The sequence below is a fragment of the Galleria mellonella genome, unplaced genomic scaffold, assembly GCF_026898425.1.
Source record: "Galleria mellonella isolate WM207_F2 unplaced genomic scaffold, CSIRO_AGI_GalMel_v1 utg93, whole genome shotgun sequence".
In the NCBI taxonomy this organism is placed as follows: Eukaryota; Metazoa; Arthropoda; class Insecta; order Lepidoptera; family Pyralidae; genus Galleria; species Galleria mellonella.
The window spans coordinates 5,115,209-5,131,306 of record NW_026442176.1 but is presented as its reverse complement, the minus strand read 5'-3'; the positions used below and the strand labels follow the sequence as shown (position 1 = coordinate 5,131,306).

At 39.2% G+C, this 16,098-nt stretch overlaps 1 protein-coding gene across 1 annotated transcript in view; it reads right to left on the bottom strand.

The window, feature by feature from the left end:
- LOC113520048 (transmembrane protein KIAA1109 homolog) overlaps positions 1-16,098 on the bottom strand; it is a 70,828-nt gene that overhangs the window by 43,674 nt on the left and 11,056 nt on the right. The window contains exons 5-16 of the mRNA XM_052902565.1: positions 15,651-15,796; positions 14,160-14,653; positions 13,494-13,674; positions 12,411-12,572; positions 11,080-11,205; positions 9,334-9,433; positions 8,265-8,321; positions 5,055-5,147; positions 3,752-3,897; positions 3,209-3,386; positions 2,374-2,550; positions 1,152-1,363 (exon numbers count right to left, since the gene is read on the bottom strand). Coding sequence (XP_052758525.1) covers positions 1,152-1,363; positions 2,374-2,550; positions 3,209-3,386; positions 3,752-3,897; positions 5,055-5,147; positions 8,265-8,321; positions 9,334-9,433; positions 11,080-11,205; positions 12,411-12,572; positions 13,494-13,674; positions 14,160-14,653; positions 15,651-15,796 — 2,072 coding nt within the window. The remainder of the gene's footprint in view (positions 1-1,151; positions 1,364-2,373; positions 2,551-3,208; positions 3,387-3,751; positions 3,898-5,054; positions 5,148-8,264; positions 8,322-9,333; positions 9,434-11,079; positions 11,206-12,410; positions 12,573-13,493; positions 13,675-14,159; positions 14,654-15,650; positions 15,797-16,098) is intronic.

Below are 16,098 nucleotides of genomic sequence, written 5' to 3'. Positions count from 1 at the left end.
ACGCAACACACCCGTTCATTCACTGTACACTCACACTCACAAGTGTTCCTTCCCACTGATTCCCAGATAAATCCATTTAAGGAAAAAACTTTTCTAAATTGGCTCAAATCTGGGTGTCCTGGGTTTTGTTCCCAGATGTTCTTTACTTGCTTCCTCATTACATAAGGTATCCTAGCTCAAGGAGGAAGGTATTGATGTGATCGTAAAGTGCTTATACAGAGTGCAAGGGACAGGTTAGCGAAAACTGAAATAATTTGTTATATACATGTTTTAATTTAATATGCTATTGGTATTCCTAAGAATAAATAAATAGTGAATGCAGTCCACTATTCTGAATTGAAAACCAGTAGTAATTGTTTTCAGAAACTTTCTATTTTTTTCGTTGTTTTTTTTTTTATATATTTAAAAACATGTAATCTATGATATTACGTCATAAAACATAATATAGAGAAATAGTAGAATTTTATAGTAAAATACTATGCAATACAAAAAATCAGCAATGTAATATTCGTATTAAAATTGTTCTGCGACGCGCGGAATCAGCTGTACGCTACAAGCGTACGAAAACTACCTACGAAGAAGCGCCGTTGACTGCGCATGGTACGTGGAGCATAGTACGTCGTAAAATTACAAATACATTGCGCGGCGTCAATACTAAAAATCGCTAATTGTATCGCTATGACGCATTTCCAATGTGAAAATAATCTGCCATCTGATTGAGAGCATCCATCTGGCCAACCTGTCCCTTCCACCCTGTATACTAACCACCTGCTATATGTGTACGCGATAGTGACGCATAGATAGCATAATACCATCACCAGAGGGAGACTTTGTACAAAAGTCGGTTGCTTGGGTACCTCTGTCCTATTCGTGTTTCTACTGTGAAGCAGTTGTGTTTGCATGGCTATGTTTCGGTTTGAAGGGGATATGGCGTGAATTTACAGGGTACAGAGGAATAACGCCTGAGTCCTCAGGAATGGCAACGCATGGTGGGTATCATGGGCGAAACAGTATACTCTGTTATGTCCATGGTACTGCTCATGTCTATAGGCGACGGTTACCACTTTCCATCAGGTGGACCGTCAGCTCGTTTGCCATTCTATGTTGTATAAAAAAATATATACAGCAGTATCTTATCACCAAGCACTTACCTGTTGCGATATGAAGCGCACGCTGACATTGAAGTTGAGCATGGTGCTGATGTGCTTCTTGAGCTGGCCGCGCGAAATGTACAGCACATTCTGCCGCTGGATCAGGTCGTCCACCGTCACGTCCGCTACCTTCTTCACGTCCACGTCGATCGACACCTTCTCGCAGAGGAACGCCGGCGTCTCTGACGGTATGTCTGTGTGGCTCGAAGTGCCTGCATGAATGAGAAGTGCGATAAATATCTTCATCATCTATCAGCCTTTAACTGTCCATTGCTGAACATAAGGCTTCCTCTTGAGAGACATTGCCAGTAGTTGCCACGCTTGAAAGGCGGATCAGCAACCACAGTTAGACTTTGGAGATGTTTTAAGAGAGACGCTGCTGCCCAACCCTCGCCCTCCGGGGGGAAAGGGTTTGTTAGTAATGGTGTCAAATAGCCCCATCACTAGCAATATACCCTGTCAGATCGACCTCCACGTGGTTCCTCCTGGAAACCATCGTGGCTAATTCTAGTTGAATTCGTTACGATGGGCTAACTGACCTGCTTCCATCCTGATCAGTCATCTATCACTGGTGCTCCGCCAGTGTATACCAATAGCGCAGACGGGGTTACCATACCATTATCAGCCATTAAAAAAAACCTCGCCCTCCCTTAGTCGCCTCTTACAACACCCACGGGATAGGACGGGGAGGCCTATTGTATGCCGGGACCACATGGTGATAAATATATTTTTGTTTAAATACTTGGTATAAATATATTTGTAACAAGAATCAAGTGTACTACAAAATGATGATCCCTCCCTTTCCAAACTATTTGTGTTTACGATAATATTCTTGTGGGGCAAGCTGTGGAATGAGCTCCCTATCGAGATTTCCCCTAGAAACTACAGTATGGGGTTCTTCAAAAAGGATATGTGAAGACTCCTTCAGGGTCAACAACGCGTACATTACACCCCTAGTGTTGCAGGCGTTATAGGCTACAGTGACCGTTTAGCATCAAACGGGCTGTATGCTTGTTTGCCACCTATGTGATATAAAAAAGTGAATTTATCCAATATTTCCAATGGAAAGACAGTTTAACGCAGAAAAGAATATTCTATAATGTTAACCAGGCATTAAGCCTGGTTTAAGTTCTTGCCACACTATTTTTCATCAAAATGCGCCCAGTAATTTAAGCGTGATGTACGCACAGACACGAGAGTATTCACAAGGTATCAAACTGACCCTTCCCCTTGGCGTGCCGTCGGTCGCGGGCCGGCAGGTGGCTGACGACGATGTCAATGCGGAACATGTCCATCCAGGCCAGCAGCGACAGTTTCGAGCCCAGCGACTCCAGCGCCGGCGCCGCGCCGCCGCCGCCGCCGCCGGCCTCGCCCGGACCGCTCTTGTTCTTCGACTCGCCTGCAACAAATGTCCTTTATGTTTAGACCTTAGATTACTTAGATAAAGTGTTTCCATACAAATGCTTCGAGAAAAAATGGGTTAACTTTTTCATATATTTTTGCATGATAAATAGTTATTAATGATTCCTTTATAACTTCTATATTTATTTTGTCTTGTAAATTCTGCATCTTTTTAATACGTAATTACTCATTTTATTTATTAAATAATACGTCAAAGTACATTTTGTGCGTAAATATATAAAATACTGATAAAAAAAACTAGCCAGTTAATTTGACAATTAGCTGACAAAAATTTTACTCGTTTTTGATCTATATAATCAAAGGTTAAGACATAACCTCTTGTAGTAAAACGATGTAGTAAACTGCGTTTTGCTCGGTCACCACTTGTTTTACAACGTACTAATGAATCGAGTTTGACATAACTCAATTTACGTTTATACAAATTTTTATATTGATAAATGAAATCAGCAAAGTAAGTAATTTACAGCAACCATTTATTTCTGAATTCACAATTAAGGCGACAATATTGCAGCTGGAATACCGTGTGTAGTTTTGCCACTTTCCATAAAGTGGGCAGTCAGCTTCTTTACCATTCTAAGTTGCATACCATAGCAGCGGTTACAGGTGCAGGCGGTTGGAGTGCACCGTGTACGCACCGTGTGCGACCTGGTGCGGCGAGACGCCGAGCGCGGCCAGCAGCGGCTGGAACACCAGGTGCGCGTCCAGCAGCATCAGCGAGCCCTGCAGCGGGTACAGGCTGCACGCCGGCAGCGACGCCGCCATCGTGCGAGGGTTTATCTTCGACGCTGGGAAAGGCTTCTTGCTTTTTGGCTCCTGAATATTGTAAAATAAGGATTTTATACTTACAGCCGAGATTAATAAAATCAGACTGCGGCCTAAGATAAGAATTTGATCCAGTCTAAATCCCTGATTTTTTTTAATAAAATAAAACTATTTCAATCGTAACTATTAATATGGCCGAAGATCAGCAACCAAACGGAGCAGTCTCATGTATCTTCTTTCGAAATAGCAGTTAACTATCATTAGTCGCTCTTACGACACCCACGGGAAGGGAAGGGGTGGCCCATTCTATGCCGGGACCACATGGACAACTATGTTGTCCGACAATTGAACACGAACAACTCAGGTATATTACAACTACCCTCCATTGGGAAATATTTGGTAAAATGGCCACTTACGACTTTGATGGGCTCCTGTTTGGCCATCCACTGGTACAGGTCCTCCCGGGCGCGGTCGTTCTTGATGTTCTCGTCGCTGCCGTGCGGCGAGTACAGCGACGGGTTCGAGCCCACTGTGGGCAGGTCCTCCTTCAACGTGCCGTAGTCTGCACATTGCATTGTTATATTGCATATGGCAACACCACTGGTAAAACTACCCAAGCTTGGATATTTTTATTATCATATCAGCTGTTAAGTGTTGAACATAAACCTTCTCAATATAGAAAATATTGCCAGTATTTGTCACACTTGGCAGGTAGATTGGCAACTACAGTTAAACTTTGGTGATATTTTAAGAGGGACACTATTGCCCATTCTTCGAGCATTAAGTTCCCTTAGTCGCCTCTCACGACACCCACGGGAAAGGCAGAGGTGACACTTTCTATGCCGGGATTACACGACAAAGCTTGGATGCTTATATAGATATATAGTAATTAGTACTTACTTTATGTATTTACATTATAATAAAATATTGACGTCCAATATATTCTGGCGTCCAAATCTGGCATCTTTGTGCTAGTTTTTGACGTCAAACGGTAAACTTTGGTATTGTTTGCTTTATAACATTACGTTAAACTAGAAATTTGTCATAACGAAAGTGTTAATTTAATCATAACAATGTTGTATCTCTAATAAATGATTTCATAGCGGTATATTCATAGCATATGGTATCTTAGGCAGTCTATTACTTAGGTATTAAAAGTAAGGGTCGGAAAGACGAGGGACAGTCCTTTACCAGGGGTACATTTTGTTCATCTAAATAGAACATTCAGAATTGTCATGCGTGACCTAATTGTTTCTAATTGATGCTTCATTTATCATGGCGGATAGCTATAATTTTGCATTATATTTTATTAAAAAAATCTTGGAATATTTTAATATATAAAATCTTAATTTCATAGACTTTTTCGACTTCAAATAGGGTTCTTTATTCGGTCTATATATATATATATATATATATATATATATATATATATATATATATATATATATATATATATATATATATATACACCGAATTGGAAAATTCTTTTTTTATCTTACAGATTGGTCTCGCAGAAATTTTATCAAAATCGCATCAGTAATTTAGTTTTTAGGTCAAAATAACTGATTATGTCCCAATCGAAATAGATTTTTTTTGTGGGACATTATCTTTAATTATTATTGCAATTATGCCGAAATTAAAAATACCCCCTTTTTAATAAACAAGAACCTAAATGCCCTCCGTGGAGTGTCCCTCGCCTGCATAAGCCCCGCAACTTACTAGCAATAGCATCATCCTGGAAGGCGGGCTTCCTGGTGGAGAAGGGCAGCGACGGGAACACTAGGCTCGCGCGGCTGCTCTGCGCGCCGCGCACTGTACCGGACGCGGGCTCGTTAGCCACGGACTACTCACTAGCACTAATGGCTGCACCAGAGTTGGCTTTAAGGACGGCCTCTTAGATAACCAGCTTACAGTAACCGCCATTAATTACCGAGTAAAATTAGGGCTCAGCAAAAACGACAGGGACATTAATGGTAATGATGATGGTGGTGGTGGTGGTGATGGGGTGGTGGTGATGGGATGGTGGTGATGATAGGATGGCGGCGATGATGATGGAATGGTGTTGTTGATGATGATGGTGCGGTGTTGGTGATAATGCGGTGATGGTGGTGGGTGATGGGGTGCTGATGATGGGATGGTGGTGGTGATAATGGGATGATGATGATGGAGTGGTGATGACGATGGTGGTGGTGGTGGTGATGACCTTGCTACACGCACACCTGATCCTTACAGGATACTGCGTACGCAGTTGAAGAGTTATACGAGAGTTATACCTTTTAATGACTTTAAAAAGAAGTGCCGTGTCGCTAAAACCAACTCTGACTGATACGGTCAAACAATGTACCTTAATAAGAGTTAATTTAGACACAAAATTGCATGATAGGGAAAATATGCAAAGGTGAAAAAAAAAAGAGAATGTTCGAATCAATTGGATAACACTTTATACAGCCATAACATTAACACAAAACAAAATATAAGTTTATTGATAATTACTGAACACATAAAATGCAATGGATTCTGAACGTACTGAAGTATGAATGATCCGTTTGTAGGTCACGTGGGACACACAAGCGTGGTGGGCGCATGAGTTTAAAACAATGTATGTACACAAGCGTATATTAAACAGAATGAGGTGTAGCTGTAATGCAGCCATGGTAACGACATAAAAAGGAGCATATCTCATTCGACAGTCAACCACAACGATCTCAACACACAAACGCAGGTCATTTAAAATGAATATTATATATTTTTGTACGTATATAACAACTTGGGAGTCTACCATGAAATGAAATTCCGAATTTTCGGACTTTATATAATACCGAAATCGGCCCAGTAAATAGAGTTATAAATCCTACCATAAAAGTCTAACAGAACAATATTCTTGATAATTGTATAATTTTGATAATTTTAAACGATATGTATAATGTAATTTTAACGTTAAATTTGTGTTTCGTTCGACACTGAAATTTCGAAAAGCATTCCATGGTAGGTCCTCTGGTTATCTAACCATAGATATAAAAAGAATAAATCAGGTGTTAGAACCTCAAATTAATATAAAATGACCATATTGGTGATTTGTAATAGTAAACCGAGACATTTTATACTTGTAATTCTAATAATTTAATACAATTTGCAGAATACGATTTTCCTGACACGAAGAAAACCAGGGACAACGAATAGAAAACTGCTTCCCTAGACATGTGACAAGTGAATCCATCGATGGAATCGTTATCGCTAGTCCATGAGTTGGAATGAGACATCCGACATTGCTATCTCATTCTATCCCACAGACTCGCCAGCGATGTCGATTCCATCGACGAATTCGCTTGCCACTTGTCTAGAGGGTATGGATGGATGACACCAAGATCCTACTACGAATCACCAAAGTGATCATTTTACTCATTAACATGTTGAATTAAAAATACATTTCATTTTAAACGACTTAACGTAACGTTGGGATTTGTAGACGATATATATTAACGTTAAAAGTATTAACAAATACGTTAAATTATGATAAGGCAGTGGCAGATGGAGTTTTTGACACTTGGACTGTTCATTTGATCTGTAAATGTATACGGTTACGTAAATATTATTTTTAAAAGTTATATTCATTTTTTAATTTAATCCGATATCTCTATACATATCTAGCTATTTATTTATTTTTATTTATTTATTTACTTACAAGAAACATGGTAAGTGTATAGATGTTACAATAAGTATAAGTCCTCATATTTCGCCATAATTAGGCGTGCTAATATTAAAACTTAAAAAGAATAAATGTTAAATGTGCTATGCGAACTGCGGCCTGCAACGCGAGGCGAAACGCCCCCAGAAGACTTCCGAATGAAGTCGAAACAATAGAATGAAGGAACGAGTGAGTATACTTTATTTGCATTATACAATATAGGGAATGAGCAAGACAATTAATAAATGTAACGATACAATTGTATAAGTACAGTAAGGCGGTCTTATTGCTGGTTATTATAACAATTGTCGAAAACGACAAGAACACAAAACTCATTAATAATTTCTCTTTACATATGGTATAGAGCTACATAAATATGGCAGTTTCGACATTATATAAATTATTTATATAAAAAAGTAGACTAAAAATATATAATGTATAATGGACTATATTAATATTATTCAAAATACTTGTACTTTATTTTTTTTTTACAACACAGAGGGCAAACGACCATGCGGCTCACCTGATGGTAAGTGACTACCGCCTCCCATGGTCACCCACAACACCAGCGGCATTGCAGGTGTGCTTTATTAAGAACTCACAATACAAACTGTGAATTAATACACTTCAGTGCAGAATTTTTGTCTGTGTTAACTTGGTAAACAAGCACTTTTAAATTATCATTTCTTTTTAATCTACTGTAGGGTTCGGAAGGCTGCCATCTGTTGAGAAGAGACCGCAAGAAACTCAACATTTACTCTTTTAAATCTCTGTTAACATTATGTGTATTTATTTAAATGTACTATGTCTAAAATTACATGGTCGTCAAAAGCCCGTGCATGATCGACTAACACCATGCACGCTTGTCATTCAAGTAATCGTTTAGTATGCAATAGAGTTTATTCAATAAGTGTTTTTAATAACAGTTCTCAAATAAGATAGGCGATATGTTGTAAAAGGGTCAAATTAAATGTACCCGTAACCGGAGAACGTGTATAACAAAGATTGATGAATGTGGAGGAAGCGAAAGAGGCTTGTTTGAATCGAAGCATTTGGCGTTCCATTGTTTCTGCCTACCCTAATGGGAGACAGGCGTAACAGATACGTATGTATGTATGTTGTCAAATAAGAATGTGGTCAAAAACCCCATCGTACTCTGCTGCTCCTATGTGTTAATGCACATCAGCGAAGGCCGTGTAAGTCACAATTCCCAATGTGCAGCGGCAGCAAGCATGTGTACGAACCGGAAGGCGGCGTGGACGGGAAGGAGTGCGGCCGCGGACTACCGCCCGCCGCCGACGCTTCACGCCAACACGCAACACTTGTTATAGTACTTTTATAGATCCCTTATTAATACCACATGTGCTGGTTAGTATACCGTGCTCACTATACAGTGGCCATTTGATCCACATAGTAATCGATTTAATTCGTCACAAGTTCGTTCAATTAGATGAAAACTAACATGACAATAAACAAATCTGAACAGCACATAAATAATAAAGAAAAATAAACTTTAAAACCGATATTTTATCAACATTTTAGTGTATAGAGTAAATTTAAATCTATACTTATAATAAATCTGTAGAGAGGTCAATTCTGTACATGAAATATATTTCTAAAATAACTATCAGCGGGTGATTAGTGATCGACACTGATGCCAGAAATGCAATCAATAAAATTTTTGCCCGTCTGTCTGTATGTTCGTTATAGAAACAAAAACTACTCGACGGATTTTAACGAAACTTGGTACAATTATTCTTTATAACCCTGGGCAGGTCACAGTATACTTTTCATCACGCTACGATCAATAGGAGCAGAGCAGTGAAGGGAAATGTTGGGAAAACGGGAGAAGTTACTCCATTTTTAAGCTTCCGTCGCGTGTGTAGCCTTAATGGGCACTTCTTAAAATGTAATAATGTCCACCCGTGCGACGCCGGGACGGACCACTAGTAATTAATATATTTTGAAATTATTGAACGAAGCAAATTAATAGTATTTTTATGATAGATTGGAAATCAAATCGTCACATAGTTCTTGACTTTACAGTTACTAGATTATTTGACCCTCGTTATTATTTCATAGTATCTAAACACAAAGACAGATATATCACGAGATAGTGAGCTCATTACGTACAAGATTTATAGAGAAAAAAGACGTATAGATACATACAAACATTTGCACCTGGATTTTATACCTTAATTTTTAAAGTATCATGTAATAATTGAATAATCTATAAAGGGCATCTTCACCATTGCATTTTGTCAAAAGACTATGAAATGTTTATTATTTGTTTTGTGCCATTATAATACATACCAGGAATGTGAAGTTTGTCCGTCTCTATGTTGAGCAGTAGACAGTTCTCGTCCAGGGTCTCGTTGTCCAGCTGATACTCCTGCCAGCCTTCTACTGAGTCCTGTTGGAAGAAATATACTTCTGTTTATACTGTACTTCCATATTCTTTTAAGAGTTCCAACTAAACTAGTTTTTTTTTTGATGGATGAAAATGGTATGGTCACCCCGCCTGCGCTAACGGAATACGCTGGCGGAGCACCAGTGAAGGGTGATCGATGAGTATGAAAACAGGCCAGTTAGCCCATCATGATGAATTCATCAGGAATTAACCATGATAGTTTCCAGGGGGAACCGCGAGGAGGTCGACCTGGTTGGGCATATTGCTAGCAATGGGATTCTCAGTCTCCATTACTAACAATCCCTTTTCCCCCTTAACTAAACTAGTTGTATTAAACATTGGTATTTTTAACATCCACTCACTCATGTAGGTCTGTCTGTAAATATTGCCAGTAACGTCAAAGATTCGTTTAATGCGATAAGAAAGACATATACTGCTCCAATCCCAATTACCAGAGGGAGACTTTGTACAAAAGTCGATTGCTTGGGTACCTCTGTCCCATTCGTGTTTCAACCGTGAAGCAGTTGTGTTCGCATGGCTGTGTTTCGGTTTGAATGGTGGGATATGACAGTGAATTTACGGGGTACAGAGAAATAAAACCTGAGTCCTCATGTATGGCAACGCATGGGGGGTATCATGGGCGAAACAGTATACTCTGTTATGTTCATGGTACTGCTAATGTCTATAGGCGACGGTTACCACCTTCCATCAGGTGGGCCGTCAGCTTGTTTGCCATTCTAAGTTGTATATAAAAAAAATCCCTAAAAGCCCCATGAACAATAAAATTTAAATGAGTAATCGATCAATCGCATTAATGTAAGACGTTGTTCACGTCTACAGGCGACGGTTACCTAATACTTTCGGTGGGGGAAAGGGATTGTTAGTAATGAGGTCTAATAGCCCCATTGCTAGCAATACACCTTATCAGGTCGACCTCCACGCGATTCCCTCTGGAAACTATCATGAGTAATTTTTGTCGAATACATAGTGGTGGGCCAACTGACCTACATTCATTCTCACCTATCATCTTTCCCTGGTGCCCCGTCGGTGTATACCGATAGTGCGGGCGGATTTACCATTCCATTATCACCCATTAAAAAAATAAACTTTCGGTGTGCCGTTATCCTGTTTACCATTTGACGTTGCATAAAAAATATACTAACACATCTTATTCATAAAAACAAAAGCAAATTGTGCAGTAAGTGCAACAATCACCATTTTAAGCTGAACTTAATACGAATACAAATCCACTTCATTCACGTTTAAAGCAGCAGTCTTTAAAAATGAATTAAATGGATAAATAAATGCCCATTGTCATTTTTTTTTCTCATTCAATTATCCATTAAATAAAAACACTGTTATTATAACAGTTTTCACAACATAAATTATATGTAAATAAATTGTAAGTTATCAATGCAAGAGCGCTATGACCGCTCATTTACTAACATAGGTTAAGTCATTTATAACTAACAAAATGGACCTTATGTAGTCTGATTAAATTATTATTATTAATAGCAATGGAGTTGACAAAATTATGGGTATGGGTGCATATTATTTACAATACATAAAAGCCAATCTATATACACTAGTAATGATTATTGTTTTAATAATACACTAATATTGATTTATTTTTTCATAATAATACATACTTCGAGAAGGTCCGGCAGTGCAAACGTTACGTTGAGCGGTTTCATCACTTTGCTCTTGTAGTTATGCTCCAGCAACAGTGGCGTGTACAAGATGTTCTTCCACTGCCGACTCAGCACTATCACGCCCTGTGAAGTGCGAACATGTCTCGTACTAGGGCGGCTAGTATTTACAAGCGGCTATGATACTTTTCTAATATATTAGGTTCTATATGGATGTGCAAAAATTGTGCCAACCAATATTACGTACCGGCGAAATTTAGTCTATGCAATGTAGGTATGTGATTTATCAAAATTATAAAGTGTACTAATTGCATGGTGTACCAACCCGTTTTACTCATTAAAAATCATTTGTGTCGGATACATGCAATCTCCGAATATTTCTAATTATCCATATTATTTTATATATTACTTTTATGTCTAACTTAGATTATTCGACATTGGATGGCGATGCGTGTATTTGTACACGATTATGGCTCAAACATTTTGTGGTCGACCTTGAAGTGAATCTATGAAAGAAGATTATAAAAGGAACACATTTGAGGGGAAAGAGTAGAGATGTAAATAGCAGCTATTATAAAAGGACGTGTGTTGACTAAATAGGTGACGTAATAAAGTTAAAATATAATAATATATAAATGAAAGTGTAAAAGGCGATAAATACAAAGAACTGTATAGAAAAAAAGTCTCAATATTATTTTCTCAAACATGCTTAGAAATGTGAGCATTATTTTGACAATCTTCTTCGAGATAAATCAAAATTGCCGTACTGGCCAGATACATGCGGGCAGCGGCCGGCAAAAGTTGTATGAAAATCCATATCTGTCGTGTTTTGCGGCCAGATAAATTACTATGAAAACTCATATCTGTCCTGTAATTTAAAAGTGGAATGACCTTTTACTTCGAAACATGGCTACCAAGGGGGTAACTAATAAAAGGTTTTATTTAAATTTCGAACTGACTTGCAAATAGTAAGCTGTTTATTGAAAAAAAAAAAATCAAAGGAATATTATGGCGCGTGAAAAATTGTTATTGTTCGTTATTCGTCATTGAACTTAAAAAGTAAAATTGTGTTTTTAATTTCCGCGCATTGTTTGAGAAAAGTACTATACAAGCCTTGGCCACAACTAGACATTGATGGACTCACGTATGTGTGCCTCGGCTACGCCTCGGCCCACATTTGCACGCTCGTCCATCAATGCCTCAGTTGTTGGCCGCAGCAGTAATGTACTATAATAGGCGTGTCGTATTTATTCAATCTTAAGTAAAGTGAAGATTCTAAGTTACGCCTTTTGTGTGGTATGGTGCGAGATGTGAAAGTGTGAGGCGTGTACCTGCCGGAGCGTGGAGAGCGAGGGCAGGTGGCGCTCGGCGAGGTCAGCCTGCACGGCAGCCGCGTCGGCCTGCAGCGCGTGCCGTAGCAGCACGCCGCACAGCTGCAGCGACGGCTCCTCGCGCAGCTGCTTCGCCATCGGCGTGTGCCGCCCGTACCGGCTCTGCGGCCAAACAACAATACCTAACTGCACTGGTAGTCGGGGGAACGGATAGTTAGTAATACGGATTATCAGTCTCATTGCTAGCAAGGTGCCCTGTCGGGTGTTCCCCTTGTCCACGTGGTCGTCCTGGAAACCATCAGTTGCCTTTTCATTCTCATCTGTCATCCCTCAATGGTGTCTCGCTAGCGTGACATTACATTATCATGCATAAAAAAATTGTATTGGTAGCTTCCATGTATTCTTCCAAGTTGCGTTTGAAACACACGCATGCGCTATGACCACGCATCATGCGCGGTAGCAATAAAACATGTGTTAAATGAAAACTTGTAGAGATTGTATTCTATCTCTTGTTTAAAATGCATCATATAAATGATAATATTTTTTTTATACAACTTAGAATGGCAAACAAGCTGACGGCCCACCTGATGGAAAGTGGTAACCGTCGCCTGAAGATATAAGCAGTACCATGGACATAACAGAGTATACTGTTTCGACCATGACACCCCCCATGCGTTGCCATTCCTGAGGACTCAGGTGTTATTCCTCTGTACCCTGTAAATTACTACCATGTCCCACCCTTCAAACCGAAACATAGCCATGCAATCAAAACTGCGTTACGGTTGAAACACGAATGGGACAGAGGTACCCAAGCAAACAACTTTTGTATAGTCTCCCTAATAATTTAAAAAATATATACACATTTAGATGAAAAAGTGTAACGAAGAGACTAAAAATTTAATTTTTCCTTCAAAATTTACACTAGAAACCGTCAAAAATTTGCTTATGGATACTCCAATAAGGGATCACATGATGGCCTTGATTTTTTCTTTGCCAGAGTGAGGAGGGACATTAAAAACTTGGCCAGAAGCGTCAGGAAGGCTAGCGCCGATCCTGATTGCAAGCAACGGATCTGATACGCACCTTGGGCAGCGCGTGATGTGGCGCGAGGTCGAGCGCGGCGGCCATGAGGCTGGCGGCGGTGGCGGTGAGGCGGCGGGCGTGGGCGCGGTACAGCGCCACCACGCGGATACCCAACCGGTTACACGGGTTCATCCACGCGTTGATCGCCGGCGACGCAGTACTCAGCAAGTTCCAATCCAATCTTCAAAGGAATAATTAATACATGTGCAAGAAACCTAATAAAATCTCAACTGCCAAACAAAAACAATGATCAGACTGCTAAGATTAGCATCAAGTCGATGAACACGTTAACATTTTTAAAACCATTTTGCCAATATTCGATATACATCCAATTCTAGCACAAACTTTTTAGAGCTACTTTTCGTTAGACTATTAATGCCAATATACTTGAAAAAACATCAGGGTACATTTACTGTTACAGGTGTATAGGCGTATTTAGAGAGGGGCCGAGTGGGCCGTATCTATCTCAGAATCATTTGATTTCCATCCCAAAATGCGAGCAAAGCTTCGCAGAGACATGTCTGACAGAACATGCGCACTTTTTTAAGGGATCAAGCCCCCCTTGGAAAATAATTTTAAATGCCAATATACTGGGAATTCATATTTCAGTAGTTACTAAACCAGTCCAAATTATTAAGCATAAATACAGGCACATCTTTTAAATACCTGGTATAGTCAATCTTCTTTGTGATTGGCGTCCGAGGTGGAGCAGCAAAATTGAACCAAACTACTTTGAGATCTATCGCACAGGACGACATATTCCCATTGTCCTTTACGGGTACCATAGTACTGCTGCTGTCGTTAATGGAGGGCTCGTCGGGACCCGGCGTGGAGGGTTCTGGCGGAACTGGAGGTGGCTGAGCATTCCCCAAATTGGGGGTACTAGGTTTGGAATTCGACTCTCTCTTACGGAATAGGTCTTCGATACCGGCACTTCGACTTTTTGAATTCCGCTCCTTATCTGGTTTCAACTCCTCTGCCGATTTCACGGACTCCCTACAGCTTTCGCTGTCCGTTCGAACCGGTTTCTTATCTTCATTCGGTTTATGGCATTGTAAATGTTTTGATACTTTAATCGCTATACCTTCGAGGCCGCATTCAAACATTATGTAGCCAATAGCATTCTCCTTATCTCTATCAGTTGTTCCATTTTGACAACACTAAAACAAATATTTTAGTAAACTATTTGATATTTTGCGAAAATCACTGGTTATTTGATTAGAATTATATTGTTTAATTCCACTACCATGAATACGTGCACCTGCCAACACTCGAAGATTGATTACTATCAAATTCGCAATTTGAGTACCGACCGGTTAACACTAGGCTGAAAATACGTCGTTTAGAGGTTTATGCAACCTTTTTTTATGAATGGCAAACAAGCTGACGGCCCAGCTGATGGAAAGTGGTAACCGTCGTCTATAGATATGATCAGTACCATGGACATAACAGAGTATACTGTTTCGCCCATAATACCCCTCATGCGTTGCCATTCCTGAGGACTCATGAGACACTGAGTGTTATTCTGTAGATTGTAAATTCACTGCCTGAAGACTCAGGTGTTATTCCTCTGTACCCAGTAAATTCACGCTGTATCCCACCCTTCAAACCGAAACCCAGACATACAAACACAACTGATTTAAAAATACGAATAGAGGTGAAACATGCGTGGCAAAATATGAGTGAACTGAATAGTGGTCGGAAATTGATAGCTAATATGGAAGGCTATAGAATTTCTGGTAATAAAAAAAACAGTCAATCTAATATTGACAGTCGCACACATACTAATGAGAGCAGAATTAAACAAAACAATTTTAATAAACAAAACATATATAAATTTAAGGAAAAAAAAATTATTTATCAAATATCAGACAACAATGAAGTCTTTGAATAACTTATGGAGCCATATCTATGTTAATGTGTGCAGTGCAATAAAATTGTTGGTTTACTAAAAAATTTAATAATTGTTAATTTAGCACTACATGTACTACGTCAATGTATTGCCCCACCCGTTTCGTATTGATTTCCTATATTTGTATTTAGTATATAAGATAATTTTTATTTCTTAATTTTGTCAGTTATAACCGAGCCATTGGAAATATACGAGTACATTTCCACAAACCTCGTCGTCTCAATACAACAGCGCAACAAACTCACCATAGATTCGCAGCCTTTGGAGCAAGAGTCCGCTCTAATGAACTTGAACGCTACTTTGGAGTGCTGGCACGGTATGCCCGTGATCGTCGCATCCTTCAGTTGCGATGACTCGTTACGTATACGTCTCAGTTGACCGTGCACCTTGCCTGTTCAAGTTTCGTTTCATTTCATTAATGAAAATAAAGTTTATATTGTTCAGCAAAAAGAGAAAGTAAACATTTGAGTACTTATTGCTTACTTAATTCTGAAAATCATAACAATAACACTGTGCATGATTTTTTATGTATATGGATGAATTCTTTAAGTAATTTGCTGCAGCTGCAAACTATAAGTAAAGAGCAATTTTCATTAAATAGCATTAAAGAGCGATGTAAAGATATTTTTTATATTAGGTATTTTTTTTTTCAAATTAGAAAACTTAACCCAACGAATTGTTTGAAAATCACAC